This window comes from Brachyistius frenatus, unplaced genomic scaffold (assembly GCF_029030835.1).
Source record: "Brachyistius frenatus isolate BFR_SWC_R1_liver_20210118 unplaced genomic scaffold, ASM2903083v1 Contig_67, whole genome shotgun sequence".
Taxonomy (NCBI): Eukaryota; Metazoa; Chordata; class Actinopteri; family Embiotocidae; genus Brachyistius; species Brachyistius frenatus.
In genome coordinates, this window is record NW_027210666.1 from 616,557 (window position 1) to 644,163 (window position 27,607).

General features: G+C 42.5%; 4 protein-coding genes across 8 annotated transcripts; 2 read left to right on the forward strand and 2 right to left on the reverse strand.

Moving 5' to 3' along the window:
• Nucleotides 1–846: 846 nt before the first annotated feature.
• On the reverse strand, nucleotides 847–2,623 carry LOC138625940 (uncharacterized). Its single transcript, XM_069707270.1, has 4 exons — nucleotides 2,436–2,623; nucleotides 2,188–2,262; nucleotides 1,793–1,885; nucleotides 847–1,714 (listed from the first exon to the last, which is right to left on the reverse strand). Exons 1-4 carry the CDS (start codon nucleotides 2,460–2,462, stop codon nucleotides 1,082–1,084), a joined length of 828 nt encoding a protein of 275 aa, XP_069563371.1. The 5' UTR covers nucleotides 2,463–2,623; the 3' UTR covers nucleotides 847–1,081.
• A 713-nt stretch (nucleotides 2,624–3,336) lies between these two features.
• wdr20a (WD repeat domain 20a) lies at nucleotides 3,337–10,861 on the forward strand. 2 transcript variants are annotated; one of them, XM_069707122.1, is made up of 4 exons: nucleotides 3,337–3,603; nucleotides 5,491–5,673; nucleotides 6,069–7,092; nucleotides 9,157–10,861. In XM_069707122.1, exons 1-4 carry the CDS (start codon nucleotides 3,355–3,357, stop codon nucleotides 9,345–9,347), a joined length of 1,647 nt encoding a protein of 548 aa, XP_069563223.1. In that variant the 5' UTR covers nucleotides 3,337–3,354; the 3' UTR covers nucleotides 9,348–10,861. The 2 variants fall into 2 exon arrangements, with proteins under 2 accessions (XP_069563223.1, XP_069563222.1); XM_069707121.1 differs by having other exon boundaries at nucleotides 6,069–7,409; nucleotides 9,157–9,293.
• Nucleotides 10,862–12,161: 1,300 nt separating this feature from the next.
• On the reverse strand, nucleotides 12,162–16,751 carry LOC138625876 (MAPK/MAK/MRK overlapping kinase-like). 2 transcript variants are annotated; one of them, XM_069707123.1, is made up of 12 exons: nucleotides 16,372–16,751; nucleotides 15,110–15,224; nucleotides 14,631–14,720; nucleotides 14,469–14,539; nucleotides 14,264–14,342; nucleotides 14,125–14,173; nucleotides 13,863–14,041; nucleotides 13,502–13,603; nucleotides 13,209–13,382; nucleotides 12,913–13,072; nucleotides 12,638–12,835; nucleotides 12,162–12,362 (listed from the first exon to the last, which is right to left on the reverse strand). In XM_069707123.1, the coding sequence occupies exons 1-12, from the start codon at nucleotides 16,544–16,546 to the stop codon at nucleotides 12,285–12,287; spliced, it is 1,470 nt and encodes a 489-aa protein (XP_069563224.1). In that variant the 5' UTR covers nucleotides 16,547–16,751; the 3' UTR covers nucleotides 12,162–12,284. The 2 variants fall into 2 exon arrangements, with proteins under 2 accessions (XP_069563224.1, XP_069563225.1); XM_069707124.1 differs by lacking the exon at nucleotides 16,372–16,751 and adding an exon at nucleotides 15,926–16,009.
• LOC138625874 (ribosome quality control complex subunit NEMF) lies at nucleotides 15,924–26,543 on the forward strand. Of its 3 annotated transcripts, none has more exons than XM_069707117.1 (33): nucleotides 15,924–16,008; nucleotides 16,888–16,962; nucleotides 17,045–17,113; nucleotides 17,882–17,984; nucleotides 18,295–18,420; nucleotides 18,559–18,707; nucleotides 18,824–18,891; nucleotides 19,005–19,094; nucleotides 19,184–19,257; nucleotides 19,343–19,413; nucleotides 19,502–19,577; nucleotides 19,674–19,814; nucleotides 20,000–20,208; nucleotides 20,317–20,490; nucleotides 20,580–20,643; nucleotides 20,769–20,857; nucleotides 20,982–21,085; nucleotides 21,178–21,240; nucleotides 21,353–21,465; nucleotides 22,242–22,299; nucleotides 22,386–22,444; nucleotides 22,532–22,652; nucleotides 22,738–22,999; nucleotides 23,103–23,145; nucleotides 23,262–23,311; nucleotides 23,473–23,614; nucleotides 24,023–24,100; nucleotides 24,227–24,445; nucleotides 24,830–24,865; nucleotides 25,000–25,106; nucleotides 25,186–25,229; nucleotides 25,329–25,408; nucleotides 26,240–26,543. In XM_069707117.1, the coding sequence occupies exons 2-33, from the start codon at nucleotides 16,904–16,906 to the stop codon at nucleotides 26,315–26,317; spliced, it is 3,219 nt and encodes a 1,072-aa protein (XP_069563218.1). In that variant the 5' UTR covers nucleotides 15,924–16,008; nucleotides 16,888–16,903; the 3' UTR covers nucleotides 26,318–26,543. The 3 variants fall into 3 exon arrangements, with proteins under 3 accessions (XP_069563218.1, XP_069563219.1, XP_069563217.1); XM_069707118.1 differs by having other exon boundaries at nucleotides 15,940–16,008; nucleotides 16,891–16,962; XM_069707116.1 differs by lacking the exon at nucleotides 15,924–16,008 and adding an exon at nucleotides 16,420–16,435.
• Nucleotides 26,544–27,607: the final 1,064 nt, after the last annotated feature.

The window sequence follows — 27,607 nt, forward strand, 5'->3', positions numbered from 1 at the left end:
TGTGGCATTGATTCTTTTGTGACACCTCAGATGTCCGTACTGTTTATGGAGGCTGTCCCAATTGAAATATGACCAATAAAATACTGAAATGAGACAGTTTGTCAAGTGGAGTCCCACTGTTGAATTCTATTAGTGTTTCTATTTCCATTTAGATTCAACAAACTGGAGTTCATTTAATAACCTACATTCTGATTATCTCCTGATCTCCGGACAAGGCGGCGCATCGCAGGGCAGAGTCAACACGCTATTAGACATTCAGCTTGTGGACTTGTCTCTGCTCTTTGTCACTGTTCTCTTCATGGTCATACATTTTATCAGCTTAATATCCAAACCTTGATACTGGGCAGCAAGGCAAATTTATGTCAAAATGTCACATCTTCTGTGTATTACTGCCACCTGGTGGGAGGGAAAATTGTATTTTGCTGAAGCAATGGAACAATATTATAAAGAAATAATACTAAAATCTAAAAGCTGTTGAGTTTTTTTTAACACTTGCGCAACAAAATGTCTAAGAAAGAAACTAAAATTTTAGCTTTTCGTTCTCGTCTGCAGAAACCATTGCAAAGACTGAATGTAAATATGGAAAAAACATGGATTCCATCATCACTCTTGACTCAATTGTGCCTTTTAATTTGATTCAACAATACTAGTAAACCAACTACAGTCAGCTGGACTGTAACTTCTAAAGCCAAAGTTACACAGGAATGGCTTTAAAACAAAGCGTGGAGACTTGTATATTCTATTCTACACTCACTGATTCTATGATGTTATATTCATATGGATTGTTTATTGAACAAAATTTGAAAAGCTCATCGTTTGAACAAACTCTTTATTTTTAATGAGGCACCTGTGGCTCAAATTCGGAAGCGTGTAACATGATAATGACAGCATGTTGCACTGACCGAGTCTGAAGTAAAAACTAATTTATCTTATCTTGAACAACAACGACAACAGAAATCATCTTTTAGTTCCCACCAATTTATCAGTACAAGAGTAAACAAAGTGCATTTCCAAATAACTATTTACAGTATTTCAGTCCACCTTAAATCTTATAACGTGACCCCAGTCTGTCAGTCAGTGGTTAGATGGCTCTAACGTGGCTCGGAGTCTTTTCCTCTTGCTCGTCCTCCATGTTGACGACACACTGCCTCTTTCTTTGCCGCAACTCCACTACTTCTGGTCCAGGGAGGCTCAGCTTTCTCTTGTAAAAAGGCCTGAGGCTACGGGAGCCGGGGGATCTCTCGGAGGAGCTATCCAGCATCCGAGATGAACTCCCTTCCACTGGGGTTAGAGGTCCAGGTGTGCGAGGCGTGATGGAGCTCGTCACGTCCAAGCGTGAATCATCCAGCTGCAATTCCATATCCATGGTCTGGGTGTGTGCTGTTAAATCAGTTACCCTTCGCTCTGCATGATTTACACAACCGCCCCTGTCACTGTGGGAGGACAGAGTGTCAATATCAGAGCCACTTCTGCATTTCATCTCGACATCCAAAAGATGTTGCTGCTTTATGACAGAATCTCTCTTCCCATTTTTGACCACTTCTCTGAGAGCAACAGAGGCAGGATGATGGAGGATAAGTCGCCTGCTACGGCCCGAGAGCCGACATCCTCCTCCGCCGCATTTTCCCTGCGGCCTCGCTTGCCTGCCGGAGACACCGACGTCAACGTGTGACTCGTCAGAATCCTCAGAGCTCCCATCGTACGGGTCCAAAAACTGAAATCAAAAAGCACACGTACATTCATGAGCACATTGAAGCAGAAATTGATGAACGGCAGAAAGGAGAATGCTTACCAAAGAATAACAGCAATGCCTTCCTGCAGGCTTGTGTGTTAACAACAATGGCCGCCGTGAGGTCCCACTCTCTGGTGCACTGCTCACACATCCCTACTCACAACAACCAGGAGAGCATAGCAAAGTTTTTTTTTTTTTTTTTTAAAGTAGAACAGGTCGGTGCAGGCCACCCTAATGAAATGATCTTACTGAAACCATCTCTGCATGAAGGTGTGTATGTGCTCAATGAAGCCAATGTAATCCACGTAGGATCAGTTCTTTGGTAATACATTTTATTGTAGGTCACGACAAAAGTATGATGAAATATCCACTAAAAATGATCTTTTGTAAAAGGACTGGTCTGACATCACACTTCCAATCACGATTAATGTTCGGATTAAGGATTATTAGAATACCATGGTGCTGGTGTCCGACCATCTTGGACTGATTTCCGAGTCAGAATCTGTGCTGGACTCCACTTTGCACATCTCCTGACAGGAAACAGAGGTCACTCCAGTCCACATGCACATTAAATATATAATCACAGCAGCAGAGTAAGATATTAAAATGAAACTTAGTTATGATTCTTTTTTTTAAAATTTTTATTAACTGATAAAAAAAAACAGAAAGGCCTGTGAAATGTGCTGTGACTAACCACTCTTACCATGTACTTGAAAGTAAGATGGTCCATGCTGTTGGGTGCCTGTCTATCACTGCGGTCTGAATGCAGAATAAATAGTGCCTTAAAAACACATTCATGAAAAACAAATACAGCCGAGTGGTTTTATTTGTTTGTAAATATTATGCAAAATGTATTAAGTGTAAATTAAATAGTCTTGCATCAGCAAAATCCCACTTCAAAGGAAATAAATAAATACATTAATCTTACACACGTTTCCAAACTATTTAAAAAAAAAAAATGGAAAACACTAATACACACCTGAAAGTGAGCGTTGTCGTCTTCTCCTGTAAGCCATGACGTTTGATAACTTTTTGTCAGCGAAATACCAAAAAGATTTCGTGATAAATGTTGCAGGACAAGTTGTGGATAGATTAATTAACCGGCAGGGTTAATCGACCAGGTGCCATTGAAATGGCCACAGGTGCACAACACAAAGCAGCCTGACACGAGTTCAAAACGCTGCTGAATTTTCAAAATAAAACTATCCGAACATGTGCGCATTCTTTAAATACAGTTTTTCCACATTCATTCAGTCCACTTTGTAAGCCTGGTTTTTAGTTTTATATATATATATATATTGTGAAATATGGTTTTTAAGAGTTTTAAAACACCAGGATAAAAAATAAATATATATATATATATCCCAACAAAACATACTATTTGTTGCATTTGGTTTGAGATTAATATAGACTGCTGGTCACAACTTTGTTATTTTTAAAAACAGCACCGGTCGCGTCCCGTCTCCGCCGGTTTCCCCCCCCCCCCCCGGTGAACCATTGAGGGGGGGGGGGGAACGGGAGAAGTCGGAGTGAACATCCGTGCGTAAGATCCGGTTTGGGAGGGGAGGGAGGGAGGAGGAGGAGGAGGAGGGGAGGGGGGGAATGAATGTTTAATTTCAAAGATGGCGGCGGAGGGAGGAGGGAAGGAGATGAACGAAATTAAAACTCAGTTCACCACTCGGGAAGGCGTCTACAAACTCCTCACTCACTCCGAGTACAGCCGCCCCAACAGGGTGCCTTTCAACTCGCAGGGCTCCAACCCGGTGAAGGTCTCCTTCGTCAACGTCAACGACCAGTCGGGCAACGGCGACAGGATCTGTTTCAACGTGGGCCGGGAGCTCTACTTCTACATCTACAAAGGCGTTAGAAAGGTGAGCTCCTTTTATACGACCGCTGCTTGATGCCCCGCTGCTCCCCCACACCCCCCCCCCCCTACCCTCACTCCCTCTCTCTCCCCCCCCCTCCCCCCGCGAGCTGGTGCTGAGGGTTATTGTTGTTGTTGTTGTTGTTGTTGTTTTCGCTTGTTATTCAACCAACTCTCTCGACAAGGTGCTTGACTTTGAAATTAGCCTGGCAGCTGAAGCTTAGTTAGCTCGGAGCTAGTTAGCGCGACTGGCTAACATGAGCGAGCCAGCACCACCACCACCAGCACCACCACCAGCTGCTCCTCCTTCCTCCTTCCTCCTCCTCCGAGGCCAAAGGGGGCTAAAAAAAACCAAAACTCTTGTTTGAGATTTTATTTTATTTTTTTAAACTTGATGGCAGGATACGTATATTAACGACGGTAAAGTGGACGTTTCGCTGTGACGTAAGTTGCCGGGTTAATAATTGCAGTTTGATGTTGAAACTTTGACAGCTGACAGCTTTATGTTTCCGACCGGAACACCTGTCGACGTCCCCCCCCCCCCCTCTTTTTTTTTTTTTTGGACTAACAGGTGTGTGTGTGGACAAAACCACCAGGGATGTGGGTTACGTCCGTGCAGGATCTCTGTCCTGGTTCCCACTTGAGCTGCTTCTGTATTTTAAGAAAGGGATAAAATAAAATAAAATAAAATAAAACGTGCATGTTTTGAAAGGCTCTTTTAACACATTTTAAGTTCCTAAACGACTTCTGTTGACGGTGAAAACAAAAATCACACAAATGCCTTTGTTGTTTGTTGTTTAGTTTCACGAGACAAAAAAACAACAACAACTCTCCACCTAAATAAATAAATCATAAAGCAGTGATTAATGTTTTTGGTTTTTTTTTTACTTTTGAAGAAATCTGTCGCAGCCTTGATGACATTCAGCACAAAAACATGTGTGTGTGTGTGTGTGTCATTATTCTGGTGTGAAATTACTTGTGTATACAAAACATCACTGTTGACAAAGATGTGTACACACAAACAAAAACAAAACAAACGCTGTTATGGTGTCGTTTTTATGGACACTCCACTTCATCTGCAAAATGCTGAAATATATTCGTCTTTGTCAGCCATAAAAAGGATCAAATCGTTGTTGTTTTTTCCCGTTGTTGTCCCCGCTTTTGTAATCCAGAACAACCGTCTTTCCGTAAGTCTGTTCATTTAAACTACTTCCGAGAGACGTTGGCTCTCGGAGGTGAGACGGAAAGACTTAATGTCACGTCCGACTGTAACGGGAAGAACCGCAGGGTCGTCTTCTTGCGCTCAAAAGAATTTTCCATTCTACCAGTCGCGTAAACTATAAATCATTAACATGTGGAACTGTTGTGATACTGGTTATCCGCTGTGTGTATGCTCTGTGGCTTGTCAGCAGTATAGTGCTTTTTCTCTTGACACCTAAAACTACCACAGTACAATGGCTGGCATCAGTCCATCTTCAGAGAGAAGGGGGATACCTCTGTACTCGTGTTCTTCCTCATTCGTACTTCGCGAATTTGAGCTATTTGCCGTGTCGCTGAATGTCACGCAGTATTATTTTTGCATTCAGTCACTTCTTATAGACTATATTTACAAAACGGTTGATTCAAAAAAACAAAAACAAAAGGCTTCGGCTTAAAGGCTTGATTTTTTTTTTTTAAGAGGCTGTCCCTTCGGCTCATTTTTAACTGTGTCAGTGTGTTTGTTATGAAGCGCAGCGTGTGGTTACACACTCGGCTCTTCTGGTTTATTACTGACACGTTGACAAGCAGTGGCCTTTGTCTGGCAACAGAGTGCATGGAGTCGTCGTAATGATTTAAAGGTTACTGCGCTCACTTCACGTCCATTCGGGCTTTCCCTCTCTCTGTCTCTCTCCAGGCGGCCGACTTGAGCAAGCCCATAGACAAGCGCATTTACAAGGGAACGCAGCCCACGTGTCATGACTTCAACCACCTTACGGCCACAGCGGAGAGCGTGTCCTTGCTGGTGGGTTTCTCGGCGGGACAAGTGCAGCTCATTGACCCCATCAAGAAGGAGACGAGCAAGCTCTTCAACGAGGAGGTAGGCTTCGAAAGGACACGGGGCGGGTTGAAATTCTATTGGCAGATTTTCCACTTTAAATTTCTCGCCAAATCTGTGATTGTGGTGTTCTTTACGTTAAACCTTGTTGTCAGACAGACATAATCTGCATTTCGCTGTAGGCGACTCAGGGGAAGCGGTACTATGTTGCATCTCACCCAATCCCACAGAAATTCACCAGTTTATACGCAAACGGGAGAAACATTATTTCATCTACAGCTCAATCCGGACTTTACGTATGAGAAATTTAAGATTTTGAGAATATTGATTTCGACATGAAACTGTACCTAAACTATTTTCCTCCTTCCTTTCCCCTTCTGCTCTCTCTCCCTCCCCGTCTGCCCTCTCAAACCTTAACCTCCCTTCTCTCCTGGCAGAGATTAATAGACAAGTCCAGAGTAACGTGCGTGAAATGGGTCCCGGGCTCTGAGAGCCTGTTTCTGGTCTCCCATGCCAGTGGGAACATGTACCTGTACAACGTGGAGCATACATGCGGCACCACGGCCCCGCACTACCAGCTGCTCAAACAGGGGGAGAACTACTCGGTACACACTTGCAAGAGTAAATCCACGCGAAACCCTCTCCTGAAATGGACAGTGGGGGAGGGGGCTCTCCATGAGTTCGCCTTTTCTCCAGACGGGAAGTTCCTCGCCTGTGTCAGCCAAGACGGCTTCCTACGGGTGTTCAACTTCGATGCGGTCGAGCTTCACGGCACCATGAAGAGCTATTTTGGTGGCTTGCTGTGTGTGTGCTGGAGCCCCGATGGGAAGTACATAGTTGCAGGTGGAGAGGACGATTTAGTGACTGTGTGGTCGTTCTTGGACTGCAGAGTCATCGCCCGAGGCCACGGCCACAAGTCGTGGGTGAGTGTGGTGGCGTTCGACCACTACACCACCAGCGTGGAGGAGAGCGACCCGATGGAGTTCAGTGGCAGCGACGAGGACTTCCAGGATCAGATGATCCACTTCGGTCGAGACCGGGCCAACAGCACGCAGTCTCGACTTTCCAAGCGCAACTCCACGGACAGCCGGCCCGTTAGCGTCACGTACCGGTTCGGCTCAGTGGGCCAGGATACTCAGCTGTGCCTATGGGACCTCACCGAGGACATCCTTTTCCCCCACCTTCCGCTCTCACGGACACGGACGCATACTAACGTGATGAACGCTACCAGCCCGCCCGCTGGTGCTACAATAATCACCAACACCTCCAGTACCACTACTAATGGAAACAACAGTGGTGCCAATACTCCTGGCGTTAACTCCGTCGCCACGACATTACCGCGCTCCAACAGCCTACCCCATTCGGCCGGCACCACAACAACGGCAAACAATACCAACAAGGCCGGCAGCGGCGGTGGAATCGGCAGCGGTATCATGGACAGCGCCATCGCCACCGGCGTGAGTAAGTTTGCCACACTGTCACTCCATGACCGGAAGGAGCGCCACCACGAGAAGGACCACAAACGCAACCACAGCATGGGTCACATCAGCAGCAAGAGCAGCGACAAGCTCAACCTGCTGACAAAAACCAAAACGGACCCCGCTAAGACTCTGGGCACCCTGCTGTGCCCGCGCATGGAGGACGTGCCCCTCCTCGAGCCCCTCATCTGTAAAAAAATAGCACACGAGAGACTGACTGTACTCATATTTTTAGAGGACTGTTTAGTGACTGCTTGTCAGGAGGGATTTATTTGCACATGGGCGAGGCCAGGCAAAGTGGTAAGTTCTTTTTAATGTAGGAAATGTGGAGAAATTTGAAGCGATAATGTCCGTCAATCTTTTGCAGTTAAGAAACCAGACGTATTCCGAAGGCATAAAATAAACTGGACATTTGTCATTGAATTTTTAGCTTTAATAATCCGTTTTTCACTCTGCAGGCAGGCTAGGAAAATATCAGACTTTGTTTACGTACACCTGCTTTCCAATGAAAAGCCTATTTTGCATAAGTTTCAGATATAACGTCTGCTATGAAATGCTGGTTATATAATCCATTCTGACAGGAGAATATTCTGTATCGGCCTTTGAGACGAAGGAAAACTAATCCGTATGAAGTGTGTTCATTGGTTCACCATAATCATCCCACAATGCCTAGCAGCATAGCCAACAAGTCATCTGCATACACTCACATTTAGGGTTGGGTTCTGGTAGTCAAGTTTCATTTTGGATCCAGTTCATGCTCGGAAAAATGCTCGTATGTTGAGTAAGCTCGGACGCCAACAAATCTTCTATTTATCTCTCATATTTGTTTTATTTATTTTTTAATCGGCAAAGACGCGAACGTGCAGGTCGACGTCGCAGCTTCTCATTTCTCAGTTTTTCCTGGCGAAAAGGACGAGTGTCACAGATGGTCGATTAAATCAAATCCACATTAACTCTGTGAGAGCGCCGTTGAAGCTTTGTCTATTGGTTACTCTGCTCTCTCTCTACTCCAAAGACCATTTGTGAGCAAAACGACGACATTCGCGTCACTCTGCGAACCACCAGCGATCTGTTATTTCTGCTGTTTAACGAAGCGGAGACGCTTCTCCAACAAATCTCCATTCAGATCTCATTCTGTGTGAAATCAGGTGTAACAGTCAGTCGGTGTTTTGCAGCGCGTCAGAACAATCAGAACATTTCAGGTCTTCTTTTATTTTGTTTTTGAGGAACCGGTCTGTCATTCATTTTAATGTAACTTTAGTTACTTGCACATGATCAAAGATAAACTGAATTAGCTTTAATAAAGGACTCAGAAGGATTTGGATTTGACAAGCGGGTTTGATACTGGATTTGGATTTGATCAAACGCTATTGGTCCCCAACCCTACTCGCATTTCAGCTTCTATGCAAATGGCTCTATATTTGCTTCAAACAATCTCTGCAGTTCCTCACATGCTTGCAGCTTAATGTCTGTATACACTCTTGTATACTTCCCTTTTGTCTGTGGTTTGAGAGATTTTGCCGGATTGAGGCACGTGACGATGAGGATCTGGCACATGACTCGAGGTTAGCTGGCGCAATGAGACTGTTGTTTTTAACCGGTCAGACATTCACAGGATGAAAAAAAAAAAAAAAAACTTTGAAATTTCACGATAAGTCAGTACTTCACTTGAAGCTGTAGGAAAAAAAAAGAATAAAGTGCATTAAAATACAAACGTAATAATTGACGGTTAAAGTAGTTCGAACCTCAAATTCCCTTGAAGGTCGGATCAAGAGGTTAAAAAGCCTTCTCGTAAAACAAGTCGACGGGGCCGGTCATGTATACAAGAAGTGCCTTGATGAAGAAAAACCTCTCAAAGACGGCGTTAAGTCTCACTGTACAGGAAGCATCTGCTTTGACTGCCATGCACAAGCTAGGAATTTGAATGCAGGGGACCGGGATATGGAAGGATGAGGCTAATATTTAATGAGCTATTTGTTGCTTGATTTTTTTTGCTTACAGTATGTGGACTTTCCCAATGCAAATCTCCTTGTTTTCCTTTTTCCAGGGTTTATTGTCATCCCAAAACCAAGCCAGCTCTCCCAGTGGAACAGTAGTATAGCCACAATATTTCTGCTGCTAAAGAACCCTGCAACCCAGAGTCTGATGCTGCTCTTCACCCTGCAAGCATTGCAAGTTTTTTTTTTTTGTGTTTTTTTTCCTTTTCTTTTCTACCCCTACCTCTCCCAGTTTTGTTAATGGCTTTTCCGTTGTTTTTGTTTATCACTCACTTGACCTAGAGGAGGATTGAAACAGGAAACGCTGCGGTGCAATTGTGGACTATTACGCTAATGTACTATTGTTCTCTGGAGTTTTAACACATTTTAGATTTTTTTTTTTAATTTTTTTTTTTTTTTAAATCTTTTTCTTTTTTTCATGTCAGATCTCATCCAACTGTTGTCCTCTCTGGAATTTCGGCTTGGCTTTGTTAGATGCAAACCAGACAATTGTGGCTTGAGTTTAAAGGGGTAGTTCATTTAATTTTTATCACCTCTGCTCCCCTTTTCTTTTCTTTTTTTTTTCTTTTTTTAAACCTCGTCTTGTAACCCAGTAGGGGCTCAGGGTTACTGACTAAAATCTGGATTTTTGGATGAACTATCCCTTTATGACCAAGTGCGTGAGCATCTGAAAATTTCGCATCCATCCACATTCACCCACCACTTCTGTCTTTTCTTGAGTAGAAACTCCCAATTGACGACTTTGCACTGATTTTGTTAGCTATTTTGTTGTTTGTTTTTATAACTACTCTAGTGGAAAAAAAAAAAGAAGAGGGTTGAGGACTGCCTTGTTGCACTCGGCTTTAACATCCTCAGTCTTGAAATCTGAATCTATAAAGCTGGATGCTGCAATCATAGTCTTTTTAAAGAAAAAAAAAATGGTTTGCACTTAAATTAGTTTATTAGAAGAAAATGGCTTTACATTTTTGGGTGTGCTCAGAACTCTCAGATGGCTAATACAGTAGGTGAAGAAAATGATCAAAAAAAACCAACAAAAAAAACTATTAAAACCTTTATCTATTGAGCATTTATTTTAATATTATTTCAGATTCAAATCTGCTCTGTATCATAATGTGTATATTGTAATTAATTGATTTGATGGGGGCCTAAGCAAACTACCATTACTCCAGTGGAAGTTTTGTCATTGATAGTTATATTTCTAAAGCCTAAAGTATACATATTAATAATATTAAAATAATCTTGAATACATGGTTTTCTGTTCTTTTTTTGTGCACTCATGTAATGTATTTGACTAACAAAGCTGTAATGCCTCTGTCACTACACAGGGGGGGGGGGTCTCGTGTTTGGAAATCTGTGAAGTTCAGGAAGCATTGCGAACGACAATTGAATCTCACAAGATTTTCGACTTGATGCCAAGTTTGTTTATGTCTCAGTCGCAAAGATATTTTAAGAAGAAAACATGCAGGTTTTATATCTGCTTAAAAAAGAATTTTAGCGAAAAAGAAAAAAAAACAAATTAACTAAGGAGTCTTTTCCTATTCGACATGAATGTAGTTTTAATGTTTTTATTTTAGTGTGACGGCTGATGATTGTTGCTGACCGAGGAGTTCAGTGATCAAAACTCTAGACAGAAAGCTGGCGAAGCAAATCTATTATTGAATTTTTCAAATCCCACTTTATTATTCATTAAAAAAAAAAAAAAAACATGATTCTCATCAGTTAAATACGTCATGTCAGGGGTTTATGTACATGTTATGTTAAATTTGTATTGCAGGTTAATGACAACATCATACAACTGATACATGGTAAGTTGTTGTTTTTTTACTCTGATAATGTGTCGCAACAAGACAATGGAGACCGAGTTCAGTCTGTTTTAATGAGTTCACAGCTCTGAATGAAATGGTCCTTTTTTTTTTTTTTTAAGTGAGCAGGTATGAAGGCCAAACTACATTCTAAACATAACATTCAAATACCTGACCCACTCTGTAATCTGTCGCAGAGCACATGTTTTCACATACATAGATGATGTAAAAGGAACGCTTATATCATGAACTGATCCGCGTCTGTTTTTCGTAGCTCGCTTAAAGCCGTTCAGTCTTCAAGCAGGATCACGAAATGTGCCTTTAAATCACGTCTCCCAACGCAATGTTGTGGCTGAGGATCATATCATGTGACGGTTTTTGACCTTTGCACAGGAAGACTACTGCCCTTGAAAGCGATCTGTCCCAAAGACTTCACTCTTACTCGTTAAGAGAGTCTATCACGCGTGTACAGTTTCCTAAGAACAACCCTGACCTTGGGAGTTTTCCATGTTTATTACGTTACGGCTTGAATCTCGGTGGACTCGTCGCAGCTCTCGACTTTGACGTGACCCCTCCGGGACGCAAAGGCACTCTGGGAAATGTTGCTGTAACCTTTCCCTCGTTGGTACTATTCAAAAACCTTATTAGACATTCAGTTTAAATGTACCTCTGTCCGTCCTCGTGATGTCATTTTTATCAGGAAATTAATTACCAGCCGTTGGACCTTCCAGATCCCCAGAGTATTCAACCTTAAGTCACTTGTCGCAGTGTAATTACTCACAGGCAATCTCATTCAACGCCTTATTTAAACTTCTAAAAAAAAAAAAAAAAAAAATCACTGGTGTTAAGGGTAGGTGTGTCGTCAGTGCTGGATGACGAATTGATGAGATTTGTGTTTTAAGTCTTTTCCTCTTTTTTTTTTTTTTTTATAGTGTCAAAAAGCTTTATCCTTTGTGATTCAAAGTTGTAAAACAATACAGTCCGAGTGCTTTTTTTTTAAAAGCGCTGTATTACTCGACACAAAGTTGAAAATGTGGATCACCAATAGTAATATCTTGTGTACTGTAACAGGCTCAGATTTAAGTCAGTTTTTATTTAAAGAGTTGTAAATATGTAACAACAGCTGAATAGGTCATGATAAATCTAAAAAGTACTCACTCTTAATCCAACATTATGCGAAGGAATGTAAGTGTTTGGGTTAGCAGTCTGCGTTTGTAAGATGGTCGTCTTTACGTTTCTCTCCAGCATTTTTTTTTTTTTACAGATTTCAACATCAGGCCCGTCCAAACATTCCCCGCTCAACACATCTGTTTGTAAGTTCAGGTCTTTTCTGTTTTAAGTTTTTTTTTCATCTCATACTTGAGTGTTTTTGGCTCTCAGTAGCCTCCACGCTTCCTATCCAGAGGTGGCATACAGTAGGTCTTGAAAGCAGCACGGTGTGACTCATCCCGGGGCTGTGAAGAGAGGAAATGCAGCCTGAATGCCAAATCAAAGCACGAGCAAGCCACTTGTTTGGGTATGTTAATTTGACGCTTCTGTTTTTTTTTTCCTTCCTCTTAAACCCTCAAGAGAGAGCATTTTTAAAACGCCATCCGATATATGAAACAAAGCTGTCGGCTGTGTTTCAGAACATGGCTGCGGGGCCTTTGATAAAAAGTGACTCCCCGGAGACTGAAATGACTTGAGGATGTCAGAAGAAGGATGTTGGTGTTGGATTGCTGCGTTTTACCTTGGCCAACTGTGACTGGCACTTTTTGGACGTGATGGCTGGCAGTGTGCCCCGGTGGGTGATGGTAAATGCAGGCATGGTGGAGACTGGGAAGGAGACCTGCGGTCCTGGGACGACCAGGTTGAGCTTGGGCAGCTCTGCTGGGTAATGAGGGATGTTCCGCCTGATGAGCGGGTCTGCTACATGCTTCAGGTTGTGCTGAACGGAGAGAAAATATCAGGTGGGCTTTGGGCATTTGACTTCAGTTAACGTCGGCCAACAGAGTTCGGACTTACGCTCATTAAAGGCGTTTGTCTTGTGTGTCTTCCTCTCAGCTGTTTCCCCAGTCGGGTTGGTCGCCAGATGTGCTCCAAGGAGTTTTGCATCCCACCACTCCCTGCAAGATCTGTAGCACCAGAAACTCTGTGAAGAGTCTCCGCTTTCTTCTCTGCCATCCTGGGAGAAAAGGAAACTATATTTCTGCCACGACGTTTGAAATATCGAAGTTCTTTCACAGTTTGAGCAGGTAAACTTTGATCATTTTTGGTCATCCAAATATGATTTTAAAAAGCTGCAGGCTGCAAAACTTTACCTGATTTCCCTGAAGTACGTGTGCCTCAGGGCTGTTTCCGCGGAGATGCGTTCATCGGGGTCGTAGGCGAGCATCTGATAGAGCAGTGACAGCGCTGGAGCAGGACATTTGGGGATCAACCGCGAGATGCCAGTGCCTTTTTTTGTAGGGAAGTTGAAATGTATCGCTCTGGACCTGACAGACATTGAGACACCAAGACAAGTCTTCATTGAATATGTGAAACGGATGTGTTCACTGCTTAATGTGCGCCACACGTCTGCAACAGGTAGAACAACTCTTCAAACAACACCCACTGCTTGAACTTCCGGAGGACACCTTGGTCCGGTGTCCCCAACACGTCGTGGACCTTGGCGACCTGGTCCAGCTCATTGCTTCCAGGGAAGAGAGGATTCAAGCTGGAACACACGGGTGTACAATGACAGGTGAGCCACAACAAAGCTATGCACATAACCTTTGTTTGACATTTGTTTATGCCTGTGACTGGTGGACAGGACCAGTGAAATCACAAGAAAACTAAAAACAAAGACGGGGGAAACATCTTGTCCGAGTAACCATATTTAACTTAAATATGCTGCCTTCTATCTGAACTGAAGTTTTTTTGTTTTTAGGGGTTTGAATTGCTGTGGCCGTCCCCTGCGGGGGGAGGGGGGATACCTCATGATTTCAAAGAAGACACAACCGGTGCTCCAGATGTCCATCTTCAGGCTGTAGTATCCGTCAGTGAGCAGGCACTCGGGGGCTCTGTACCAGCGCGTGGAGATGTACTCCGTGTGCGGCGGCTTGGAGTACACACTCCGACATGAGCCAAAGTCTGCGAGCTTCAACACATTTTGCTGCGAGTGGTACAAAATTTTGCATTAAAAATGGGAATGACTCCAAGTCTTGTGAAACAAATAACGATAATGACGCATCTCACTTTTATGAGAATGTTTTCTGGCTTCACATCTCTGTGAAAGATCCCACAGCTGTCAAAAAAAATAAATAATAATAATCAGCATACATGAATGAATCATTTTATTTGATGATTTCATGTGAATGTATTTGCTTTTTCTTACCTGTGCATATGTTCTAGTGATTTGCAAAGTTGGTACATGTAGTGTTTCACCGTATGGTCGGGCAGCGGCGATTGTCTTCCTGCAAGGTGTACGGTCAGTTATTGTCCATAATACGCACAAAACGTAACAGAAGAAGACAACTCCATCTAAAGTTCCAGTTGTAGTCATGTACTCTGCTTGTATTCTGTCATACTGGCAGACTTACCTTGTATGAACTCGTAGATATTCATCTCCATCAGCTCACATATCAAAGACACGGTTCCAGTTTCTTTGTCACTGGAACAGTGTATTAAGATATAATTAAAGGCCACATCGCACAAGCTTAAGATACGACGACAACTGTGACGGGCAGCGCTCCAATACTCACAAAATCAGCTCATGTAGCTGGATGATGTTCGCATGAGGGCTCAGTCTCTTCATAGCCTGGACTTCCCGCAGGTTATTGGCCTGCTCCAGACTTATTAACGAAGAATATTAATACGGCAGGTGTATAAATACAGTGTACTTTTTTTTTTTTTTTTTTTTTTATCCACAGTGCTATATCATGGCTTTATGTGGCACAAAGTCCCGACAGTGTGTGAAAACATTGTTGAAAATGACACATGATAAATAGTTGAAACAGATTTAAGGCGCATGATGAAACCAGCGCACCGACAACTCGCATTTCAAGTTCTGACATCTATTGTTACCGAATCACTACAAGGTCAAAGGCAGCTGACATCTAATAGGACAGTTAAAGGAAAGGAGGGGGGGGGGGGACGTGTCAAGCTGCAGACTCGAGTTTCAAGGGTCCACACACAACAGCCCGTGTACAGGATGAGCAGGTACATGTGCCGAGTACCTTACCTGTTAATTGTCTGCTTCATGGTTTTACACGCGTAGAACTTCCCATCTTTCAGGCTCTGAGTTTTCGCCACCTCTGAAAATGTGCCCTCGCCAATTTTCTTGATTATTTTGTAGCCTGCAACAATTGAATAAAAAAAAATATATATATATATATATATATAAAAATAAAATAAATAAATGAAAAGACTGAGAAAAGGGAAAACAATGCCGAAGCACAGTACTATCATATTACTATTGAACATCATTAGATTTTGAGAGCTGCTGGAATGTCCTGAACTTTTGACTGTGAATTTTTGTAATGTCTCCTGGGTAGTTAAATTACTTGCAGATTTCTTATTGCAGTTTTGATGTTAGAATAGCGAAATACACAGCACGTGACACCATTTGTATGCTTCATTAGACAGTTTTCTGAGTTTTACTTGCTGTGCAAAAAAAATAAAATAAAATAAAAGTATTGTTTTGGGTGGTTTTTTTTTTTTTTTTTTTTTACCAACTCCACACACATTGGTGAGGGTTAATGACATGTCACATTTTTTTTTTCTTCCCGCTAGTTAAAACTACGGTAAAAATAAAAATAAATAAATAAATAAAATTTAAAAAAAATTAAATTAAAAGACCTTTAATAACGTAATAATAATGTATGCGTTCTTATTTGCTCGCGGGACGCGATGATTTACTCTTAAAAAAAAAAAAAAAAAAAAGAAAAGGTTAAAACAGAAAACACGAGACGGGGAAGAGAAATCTCATCGACGTGCGACCGCCCGTCAGACCTGTCTGTCATCGCTCGGCTCAAAACCTTTTCAACTCGGTACCTACGATGCATTCCTTTCGGTCTCAGCCGCCGCTCGTACGTCGATTATCCGTAACCTGTGCGTCCGGACGGTACATCTCAGTGTCGGGTACGGATTTATTTTACGCATCGAGGTTTGTTCAAAATCAAAAGGACGCCGGAGTCGCCTGATAATAACGGGGGAGGGGAGGGGGAAACAAAAAAAAGTCCCGCTCAGCGAGCCCTGTTAGCTGACCGTCGCCTTGGTAACGGAGCACGCCTTCGCCCTCCCGTCTGACCTGAAGGAAGGAAACTGGAAAACGGCACGTTGTCCGCTGCAGCCCCCCGGGGCCGCTTTACTCTGGACATATTTACAAATAACATGCCCCGCTTGTGTATGAAACATACTCGTCAAACGGCAGGGCCTGATTATTTTTTTGACGTGATTTTTTTTTTTTAATTTTTTTTTTTAATACGATCCCCTCTCCTTTACCTTTTTTCCAGAGGTGGGTGGTGACCGGCGGCTCGCACGGCTTCTTCTCGTTGTTGTTCTGCAGGTCCGCGACATTTCCCCTGTTGTTCCAGTCGGTGGTTGCTGGTGTCCTGTGTGCATTTCGAAGGGTTGCCCTGTTTTTCACGTCAATAAGCCAATTTGAGTAGTGCATCATTGATGCACGCGGAGTGGGGGGAAAAATAAAAACCTCACCATGAGCTTACTAATGTACAGGGAGAGAGAGAGAGAAAAAAAAAAGAAAGAAAAGTCCTGCGAGAGTAAAGCAGCTAGTTACGGCATTGAAAAAACAACATAACGTTGCCAGGCACGAATACATGTCATATTCACTGTTCACTGTGTAAAAGGCGTGGACCTGCGCATTTTCGTCCCACCTCGGCTTCCGTACAGAATGTCCCGTGTGCGCATGTTCAGCAATTCCTCGCACGTCTTCCTGGCTGATGTTGCTCTAGAAATGTGAATGTTTTTCTTTTCTTTTTTTTTTTTTTAAACTGCAAGCAGGAGAAACGTCACTATGAAAACGAGATTCGCCACGGTGGACATCAGGGCAGTTATTGCCGAGATTAATGCAAAGTAAGTGACACGGCTGTTTGCAGCAACGGCTAACGTGGACGCGTTTGCTGCTTGGCTGATGTTCACCTCTTTTCTTTTGCAGCTACATTGGCATGAGAGTAAACAACGTGTACGACATCGACAACAAGACGTACCTCATCCGTCTGCAAAAGTAAGTACAGTGAGAAAACTTGACTCTGAAAGTTTCCCTGCAATGTGTCCCGAGACATGGATCTCCTCAAGTGAGGCTGGAAGAAATACCACAAATCAAAAACTTCTCCATTACAGAGAAATGTCCTGCAATGAAAACTGTAATTCATAGTAAGGAAGTACAAACCGTTATATATAATATGTAAGTTTAATGCAGCAGTGCGGCCGTGATAATAATGATCATAATACCGGACAATAATAATAATTAAAAAATGCGGCCTGTTTGCTCATTTTAATGAATATTTATAGATTTGGGCATTAAAGTCTGCAATAATTCATATATGTTTTGCAAAAAAAATGGAATCTGTTTCGTAACTCTAACTTTATATGTAATGAAGTAAAAGGAACCTTCTGATATTTTCCCACAAAAAAAAAAAATAGAGTTCTTTTTGTGCTAAAAAAAAAAATATGTTGACATGTGGACACGTTAACTGCACGCGTGACAAAATGTGTGTCAACGCAACAACGCGGTCAAACTACACATCAGAGCGCAATGCACAACAACAAGGTGTGCAACGACCTGGCAGAAGTAGAGTTCAAAGTGGAACAGGCATTGACAAATTGACGGGCGTACAGCGACATATTTTTGGTACAAACCGAAGCCCACGCTGAAATGCTCCGAGGTAAAGCACCTCCAACGTACACCCAAGCACAAAACTTGAGTAAACACCGTTATACACACGGACTGAAGGTGATGGATGCAACTAACCGTGTTGTATTGTTGTCTCAGGCCTGACTGCAAAGCTGTTCTCCTCATCGAGTCTGGGACTCGTATCCACTCGACAGACTTCGAATGGCCCAAGAACATGATGCCTTCGGGCTTTGCAATGAAAGTAAGAACATCTTGATGATTTAATTAATAAATATCACATTGGAAAACTGTTTTATTAGTCTCCTTTTGATGGATTTGTAATGTGATGCTGTTGATTTTTCTCACTAAACAAATACGAAGTCAGATTTCACTGAGATTTTATTAATACCTCACTTACCTTTTTGTTTTGACAGAAACATTTATACAGAATGCATCAACATCAGACTTGTTTGCTTCTATAAAATCACAACTCCCGCAGCGGATCATAACTTGCCACTTGTTGGATTGGAAGTTGTGATGACGCTGAATATTAAGGAAGCTTTTCTCAACAGTGTCGGAAACATCTGAAGTCACGCAGGCTGACCCAGGTCAAGCAGCTCGGGATCGACAGGATTGTCGACATCCAGTTCGGTTCGGATGAGGCTGCCTACCACTTGATCATTGAACTTTATGACAGGGTCAGAACTTTGCACTCAATGCTGTTTTTATTTCCACGTCTCACACGCACATCGACCCTCATCCAAACCGTTAACGCTGATGCCTGCGTGTTTGTGGATGCGTGTGTGTGTGTTTTTTTTTGTTGTTGTTTTTTTTAGGGTAACATCATTCTTGCAGATCACGAGTACACAATCCTGAATCTGCTGAGGTTTCGTAACGCAGAGGCAGAAGATGTTAAGATCGTGGTGAGGGAGCGGTACCCCGTGGAGAGCGCCAGACCTCCTGAACCGCTCATCAGTTTGGAGCGGTAACGCAACACATCTTCACATCATGCTTGTTGAGTTTGGGGATAGATTGGACATCCGCCAGAGTTAAATCATGAATGTGTTGGTGAAAACTTCCTCTTTTGTTGTTTTTATATAGACTCACTGAAATCCTCAGCAAAGCACCAAATGGAGAGCAAGTGAAAAGAGTCCTGAACCCTCACCTTCGTAAGTTGCCAGGCAGCAGATACCTCAGAGTTTCTCTTTATTCTAAACTCCCTCTTGTCATGCAAGAAACACGACCGAACCATGTTGCGTGTCCTTTCCAAACACTTTCTCAGCCTACGGAGCCACTCTGATAGAACACAGTTTGATAGAAACGGGACTGCCAGGCTCTGTCAAGGTTGACAGTCAAGTTGATGCTGCACAAGGTAAAGCAGGACAGTTGGCGTAACAGTTATTCCTTCTGCAAATCGATTTTGTAAACCTGCAAATAAATCTGATCTGGCTGCTTTTTCAGTTGCACCTAAAATCCTGGAAGCCCTGCAGATTGCAGAAACGTACCTGGAAAAAACGGAGAGCTTCAGTGGCAAGGTAAAGGAGGAGATCTTTCATAAGCAGGGAAAGTACTTTGTAATTTCTGTTGTTGCATTTACAAAATTTGCTTTGTTAAATGAAGGGCTTCATCATTCAAAAGAGTGAGAAGAAACCAAGTTTAACTCCTGGAAAACCCGCTGAAGAACTGCTCACGTGTGTCTAACGCACAATCTGTTACATATTAGAGTACTGTGGTTGTTAATGTTATGATTATTTAGTGTATGTCAATGACGTCTTTCAGATATGACGAATTCCATCCATTCCTCTTCGCCCAGCATGCGAAGAGCTCCTATCTGGAGTTTGAAACGTTTGACAAGGTGAGTATTCGCACGCTTATTTTCTTTAAAATATTGAATGAAATCCTTTTTTCTCGCAAGATCGTCTTCCTCATCCGACGTGATCCTCTCACGCAGGCAGTGGATGAGTTCTTTTCAAAGATGGAGAGTCAGAAGATTGACATGAAGGCCTTGCAGCAGGAGAAGCAGGCTATGAAAAAGTTGGAAAACGTCAAGAAGGACCACGAGCAGAGGCTGGAGGCCCTGCACCAAGTACAGGTCAGCAACGTCGGCAGCATATTGGCGCACACATGAATGCGTAACATAAAGGCTCCTGCTCCCTCATGTATGCGTTTGTAAAATATTAATGTTGGTCTTCCGAAGTATGAATTAAAATATGCACCGGTCAGCTTATTTATCTCGCTGAAATCCGTGCGCAACAAATGTTGTCTTGCGTGTTGCAGGAGGTGGACAGAGTCAAAGGTGAACTGGTGGAGATGAACCTGCCGGTGGTCGAGAGGGCGCTGCAGGTGGTGCGCAGCGCGCTGGCCAACCAGGTGGACTGGACTGAGATTGGCATCATCGTCAAAGAAGCGCAAGCCGCTGGAGACCCCGTGGCGTGCGCCATCAAGGAGCTGAAGCTGAAAACCAACCACATCACCATGCTTCTAAAGTGAGATCATCACCGCAGAAAATGAACATCGGCACGGGGGCTCTCCGCTGGTTTTTGCATCGTGTGAATCCAAACTCAACACAGTCTCGTGTGACTTTTTCCCACCAGGAATCCATACATTTCTGAGGAGGACCAGGAGGAGGAGGAGAAAGCTGATGTGGAGGAGGGGAAAGGGAAGAAAAACAAAAACAAAGACAAAGGGCAGAACAAGAAGCCGCAGAGGAACAAGCCCATGTTGGTGGATGTGGATCTCGGCCTGTCGGCTTACGCCAATGCCAAAAAGTAAGCCTACGTGTCGGAAGGTGTTGGAAACACAGACTTGTGCATGAGACGATCGTGATGACTGACCTTGTCGTTCATGCTTTTTCAAGGTACTATGACTTCAAACGCACCGCTGAAAAGAAAGAGCAGAAAACCATTGAAGCAGCAGGCAAGGTGAGAACTCGGATTTGTCTTTCGTCCAAAGATAAAAAAAAACAGGAATTATTGCAGTTGTTGTATGATCAGCAGCAGTCGACAAGTTATGACAATTTCGTACTTTGATTTCACTTTAATTGAAGGCCATGAAATCTGCAGAGAAGAAAACCCATCAAACACTCAAAGAAGTCCAGACAGTGACAACCATTCAGAAGGCCAGGAAGGTCTACTGGTAAAAACCATTCGACTGCAAATACTGCCTGTACTTATATTGAGTACTTGTATATCAGTTTATCATTTACTTTCTGAGCAGGTGGATTCTGTTCTTCTCTCAAACATCTCTACCCTTCTGGCAGGTTTGAAAAGTTCTTGTGGTTCATCAGCTCTGAGAACTACCTGGTCATCGCGGGAAGGGACCAGCAGCAGAACGAGATGATTGTTAAACGCTACCTCCGGACCGGTAGTGAAACTTGTACACGCTCGTCCCTTTGAAAGATACATTCCTTCAGAAGCTGGTTCTCACATCATGTACCTGTATCTTCGCGTTCTCAGGTGACCTCTATGTTCACGCCGACCTCCACGGAGCAACTAGTTGTGTCATTAAGAACCCCTCAGGTAAACGTGCGCACGTGCCGTCACTGTGATACTTGATGTTACTTTTTTTTTTTTTTTTTTAAACCGATATGTCTCGTCTGTCCTTCTCCACCTCTCCACCACGTCGCTCCAGGAGATCCCATCCCTCCTCGTACCCTGACAGAAGCTGGTACCATGTCTGTGTGCTACAGTGCTGCTTGGGATGCCAAGATCATCACCAGTGCTTGGTGGGTTCATCATCATCAGGTGAGTAAGGAACATGCCTCATGGTTGAAATGCACTTATTGGAAGTCGCTTTGGATAAAACATCGCAACTGGTTCCTCTCGTCCAAATTTTGGACACGCTATAGTATGACTTTTTTTTTTTTTAACATATTTCAGACGACATGCTATAGTATGATTGTTTTTTTGTGTCATATTTTGGACGACATGTTATAGTATGACTTTTTTTATGACTGGCAAAATCCATCACACAACAATAACACCGTTGGTTGTCTGTTTTCTTGTTCGTTTAAATCTTTGCACTATTGTTTAGTTAGTTTTAATTTAATTTAATTATTCTATTTTATTGTATATGCTGTGCATTTTATATTTAATATTTTACTGTTGTTTTATTGCTTTCCTGTACCTTTAATGCTGCTGTAGCGAAATAATTTCCCCTTGTGGGATTAATAAAGTAACTATCTATCTATCTATCACTTTTTGGATGACATTTTTGTCATACTTTGGACGACATGCTACAGTATGACTTTTTTCAAAAAAAAATTTTAGTATGCCAAACGTGCAGCATGCGAGGGCTGCATATCACTACTTGCGGTTTAAATTGCTATTATTTGTTTCATACAAACAAAACGGCTACCCATTCAAAAAAAACCATTCCTTCGTAACTTTAATTTGCAGTCAGAGGGTGCATTATAAGACAGGAAAATAAATAATTTATCACGAGAAGCAAAAAAATATGACAAAGTTTAAGTAAAAAGGTTTGTATTGTTTATTATTAATTTGTGGTGTTATATCTGCAGGTGTCTAAGACAGCTCCCACTGGAGAGTATCTGACCACTGGAAGTTTCATGATCAGAGGTATGAAACACCAGCTTTCGCACACATGACCGCCATCAAAGAATTAAGTTCAGCTGTTAACAAAACTGTGATGTTTTCCTCCACAGGAAAGAAAAATTTTCTGCCACCTTCGTACTTGATTATGGGCTTTGGATTCCTCTTTAAGGTGAATATCATCCTGAGCCGTGAGTCCATTTGAACTCTTTATCGTCCGCAAGCATTTAAGTTTCACTTCTTCCTCTTCGTCTTGCAGGTTGATGAGCAGAGTGTGTTTCGGCACCGAGGCGAACGGAAGGTGAAAACGCTCGAGGAAGACATGGACGAGGCCACATCCAGAACTGCTGAGCTGTTAGAGGAGGGAGAGGAGCTGATGGGTAAGGAGGACAAACATGCTGACTTCAGTTACACGTTCGTAAAGACCATATTCAGGTGTCGCAACTGTTTGTGTCGTCTTTGCAGGTGATGACAGCAGTAACGAAGATCAAGGTGAAGCAGAAGAGCGAGAGACCAAGGAAGTGGAGAATAAAATGAAAAAGGAAAACGAGGTCGAAGGGGATGATGCTGCAGACGCGGGAGGGATGCTGTCAGAGCAGAGCAACGCAAATGTGGAGGGAGAGGAGCACGAAGAGGAGGATGATGTTGAGGAAACGGAGAATGAAGAAAGTGAAGAATTCAGCTTTCCAGATACAACCATCTCCCTCTCTCATTTACAACCCAGCAGGTAAAATGACCTCCTACCAAGCAATAGAAAAGCTTTTCCTGCTTCTACAGGTGTATAACTGCACATGACAATAAGTGGTTAAATTCTCCATCCTTATTTCTAGGAGCGCTCAGAACCCTGCCTTCAAAAAAGAGACAACCACTCAGGTAATTATTACCATCTGTGGACATTTCAGTCATTCTATCAAAGTCAAATAAAAACGTTTTTTTTTTTTTTTTTTTACACTTCTTTCACTAATGTTATTGAATTTATTTCTCTTCAGGCTGAAGTAGATTCACAAGGGAAAAAACACATGACTGCCAAACAGAGGAGGTGAGTGATGAGAACAGAAAGTACATGCAAAGAAATGGATGCATGTACGCGAGCCAGTTTTTAGGTTCAGCTTTAGCATCAGAGTAGTAATTGGACCAAGAGCAAAATAAGCGTGTCCAGTTGCTGATTTAATCTTCTGGTGTTTTCGTCTTCGCCCTCAGAGAAGACAAGAAGAAGAAGCAAAAGCAGGAAGGCTGTGACACTGAGGACAAGACTGAGATTTCATCCGGCGGACCGTCCGTAGATCAGGGGTCCAAAAGCGGAGGAGGACCCTCCCAGCAACCACTGAAGAGAGGTCAAAAGGTAAGAAGTGCTGCAATCTTGCTGGTTTTTTTTAGATGAAAAAAAGAATAAATTTCAAGCGTAAATCATGCAGGAAAGATAAATAATCCTGAGTTCAGGCAGCTGGGAATTCAAAATAGCCCACTTCCCAGTTGCTCATGAACACACCATTACACCCACAAATAAACCCAAAGTAAAGGCCACAAAAACGTTTTACTTTTTTTTTTTTAAAGCATCAATACCATCATCAATTTTTCCATTCAGTTGTTGTTAATCGCAAAATCAATGTGTATGACATGCTGTAATAAAATCTGGATTTTAAAATAAGAGTATTCGGGATGAGGTCAAGAGTTTCACTTGTTTTTTTTCTTGAACCTTCACTTATTCTTCCATCTGTGCTGCTCGTGTTTTCTACTGTTGTCACGGCAGAATAAGCTGAAGAAGATCAAAGAGAAGTACAAAGACCAGGATGAAGAGGACAGAGAGCTGATGATGCAGCTGCTCGGGGTGAGGATGAATAAGAAATGACTGCACAGTCCAGCCGGTACTTCTGCACTCGTGTTGCCACAGCTACACCGTCCCTAATATTGTCAAAATAAATAACATTTGTGTTGTTTTTTTTTCCTCCCTCAGTCAGCTGGTTCCACAAAGGAGGAGAAGGAGAAGGGGAAGAAAGGAAAGAAGGGAAAGTGGAAAGAGGAACCCGCCAGGAAACCGGCCCCTCAGAAACAACAGCAGACACCTCGTAATGCCGAGACAGCAGTGAGGAAACCGGAGCAGGCAGGAGGAGGCGGGGTGGAGGAAGAGAGGCAGCCGGGAGAGGAGGGAGGTGCTCCGGAGCAGGAGGACAAGGTAGATGACAACACTCCATGGTGAACTCAGTGCCTTTTAACCCTCGTGTTGTCCTCGGGTGACCCGCAGCTGTGTTCAACCAAGTTCTATTTTATTTCTATATTTTTTTTATTTTTTGGGGGGGATCATTGGTCATCATTCTTTAAAGAAACCCTCACAGTCTCCTTGTCACCAATGATCCCAAAAAATATGAAAATAAAATAGAACTTGGTTGAACACAGCTGCGGGTCATTTTGACCCAAAGACAACACGAGGGCTAAGTGCCAGTTAAATTCAAAACCTGAGCAACACTATGATTTAAATGTGTACACCGCCAGCATCTACTTGTGTAGCCTTGAATGACTCGCAGCTACAGAGTGTCATCCATGTCTGCTTTTCTTTCAGGAAGATGAAGTGGACCCGGACAACCCCGGAGCAGAGGTGGGTTTCTACTCCAAACATTTCAATGTGGATTAAAAGAGTGACTAGAAAGAAAATCTGCTTTCCCTAAAAAAAAAAAAAGAAAGAAAAGAAGCTTCATTTGGATTGGTTTGTTTGTTTGTTTGATGCTCCAGGAAGCGGAGAATCTGCTCACCTCGCTGACAGGCCAGCCTCACCCCGAGGACGTGCTGCTGTTCGCCGTGCCCGTCTGTGCTCCGTACACCGCCCTCTCCAACTACAAGTACGTGCCGTAAAGCTTTTTTTTGTGAAAGACGAAGTGAGAAGTCCACGGGCTAATGAAGCATTTTGATTTTCCACAGGCACAAAGTGAAACTGACACCAGGTGCTCAGAAGAAAGGAAAAGGTAAGAGTATCGAAACCTTCTATAACTAGAATTCATAGTCTTCGTTTGATGTTTTCTGTTTTTAGAATCGACGGTAATGTTATTTTTCGTTTCTACCAGCCGCACGCACTGCAGTGCTCAGCTTCATGAAAGCCAAAGAGGCCTCAACCAGAGAAAAAGATCTGTTCCGCAGTGTCAAGGTAAGCAAGTTTTAACTGCCTTGCCGTTAGCGGCCATTAACATGCATCCCGGAGGATCCGATCACTCGTGGTCCTCTATTTGGTGGTCACGAGTGGCCAGTGCATTTATCCGCCGCAGTGCAGAACCCGACCCTTTCCGCTGGAAAAAAAAACAACTGTCAAATCTGAGCTGAAACGATGTTATTGGGTCAAGGCTGGCTATTTGATTATGAATTACAACCTCTTTTGAACTGGGTTAAGAAATTTACAAATGTGAAATACTTATTACATTTCCAATAGACGGCTCATTTTAAAATGAGGCTCGGGTGTGGCTGTCGGTTCGATTCCTTCTCTTTCTTTACGCGTTCAAGAGTTTATTTACGTGATGTATGAGGGTGGATCAGAAAGTTCTGCAACTAGTCCTGTTGAGCACAAACAGTGCACAGCACTGCGACTTTAACAGAGCACAGAGAAGTTATAACCCTTCAGTAAATACTGACATTTTTATGACGCTTAAGAACAAATATTATAGTATGACATTTTGGGCAACATAATATAGTATGATATTTTTCCAAAATGAAAAATCACATACTAGAGTATGTTGTCCAAAATATTTTTTTTTAAATATATCCAAAATGTCATAGTATAGCATGGGGTTGAATTTAAGGTTTTTCTACTTGTCTGTGTTTTATTGAATCTTTGGTGTTTGGAAATTGAACAAAAGTACTTTTTATAGTAGTCATCTCCTCTTTAACACGTTTTTTGATGAAAGTATTGACTATTAAAATGACAGAGAATAATCTAATTAATAATCATTAAATTGAAACCCTCTTTCATCTTTCTGTGTTGCAGGATTCAGACCTGTCCAGAAACATGCCAGGAAAAGTTAAAGTGTCTGCTCCCAACCTGCTGGCTGCCAAGAAGAAATGAGAGACGGATGAATACAGAAGTGTGTACAGTGTTTTATCAGCACAGAACTGCAGTTTAATCCAGTTCAGTGAGACTGCCAGCTAAATCTATATTTCAAACACGAGGTCTGCAGGTTACTCTTCAGTACTGTGCCCTTGTTTCAGTCAAAAAAAATCTTTTATTTTTAAAGATTGATTGTATTTGTTGATCAGCAACATGCAAATGAATAAAGTTTAAGAGAACAAAACTTCTGGTATGTGTTTATTCTTTGAGTACAAAGGATGCAACATATCCTACAATAATAATAAAAAAAAACGAAATAAAAAACAAACAAGGGAACTTTGTGCAAACCAGGCAAGTACAAACAAAGCCCTACTGACATGAGGCATTTCAGTGCAATGTGGCTCAACATCCGATACACTCGAAGTATTTTAAGTTAGTGATTCAATTCAATTAAAATGCTACCGGAGCCACTTGGGACAATTTAAAAGCTTTGATATCCTTTTTGAGAACACATTTCAAACTCATTTCATATTTCTGACTTTTTGGTCATATTTTGGACGACATGCTACAAGTATGACTTCCGTTGAAGTTATGTCATGCAGCACAATGGTGCAGTCGTCAGTGTCGTCGTCTCACAATCTCGAGGTCCCCGGTTCGATCCCGGCCTGGGACTTTCTATGTGGAATTTGCATGTTCCTGCATAGTAATAAGTAAATTAAAATATGTCATCCATAACATGGACGACTAACTTATGCATGTTATCATGCATGTAGTCCATGATGTAAATCAAACATCATGCATATAGTCGTAAATGTGACAAAGTCACACTTCAAGCGAGAACATGCAATCCACCACAGACAGAGTTCCAAGCCCCTGATCGAAGCGAGTACTTCCTGATAGTGAGACGACGACACTAGCGACTGCGGAGTTGTGTGGCCTTTATTGCATGTTTGTCTGACTTACATAACTTATATGACTTTTAAACATTTTATGGCAGAAGGTACTGTGGTGGAGTGGTTAGTGTTGCCCCCTTCCAGTCAGAAGGTTCCAGGTTCGATTCTTGCCCTTGACGTGACTTTCCATCTTGCATGTTATTGTCATCATCTCCCGAGCGAGTCTCGAACCTGGAACCTTCTGACTGGGAGTCAACCATGCCAACCACTGCACTGTTGATCGCTCTTCCCTAAAATGTTTAAAAGTCATATAAGTCAGGCAAGCATGCAATAAAGGCAGCAAAATGGTGCAGTTCCAAGCCAGCGCTGACAGGGGGCCTGGAACTTTGTGTGTAGAGGATTGTTGTTGAATGAA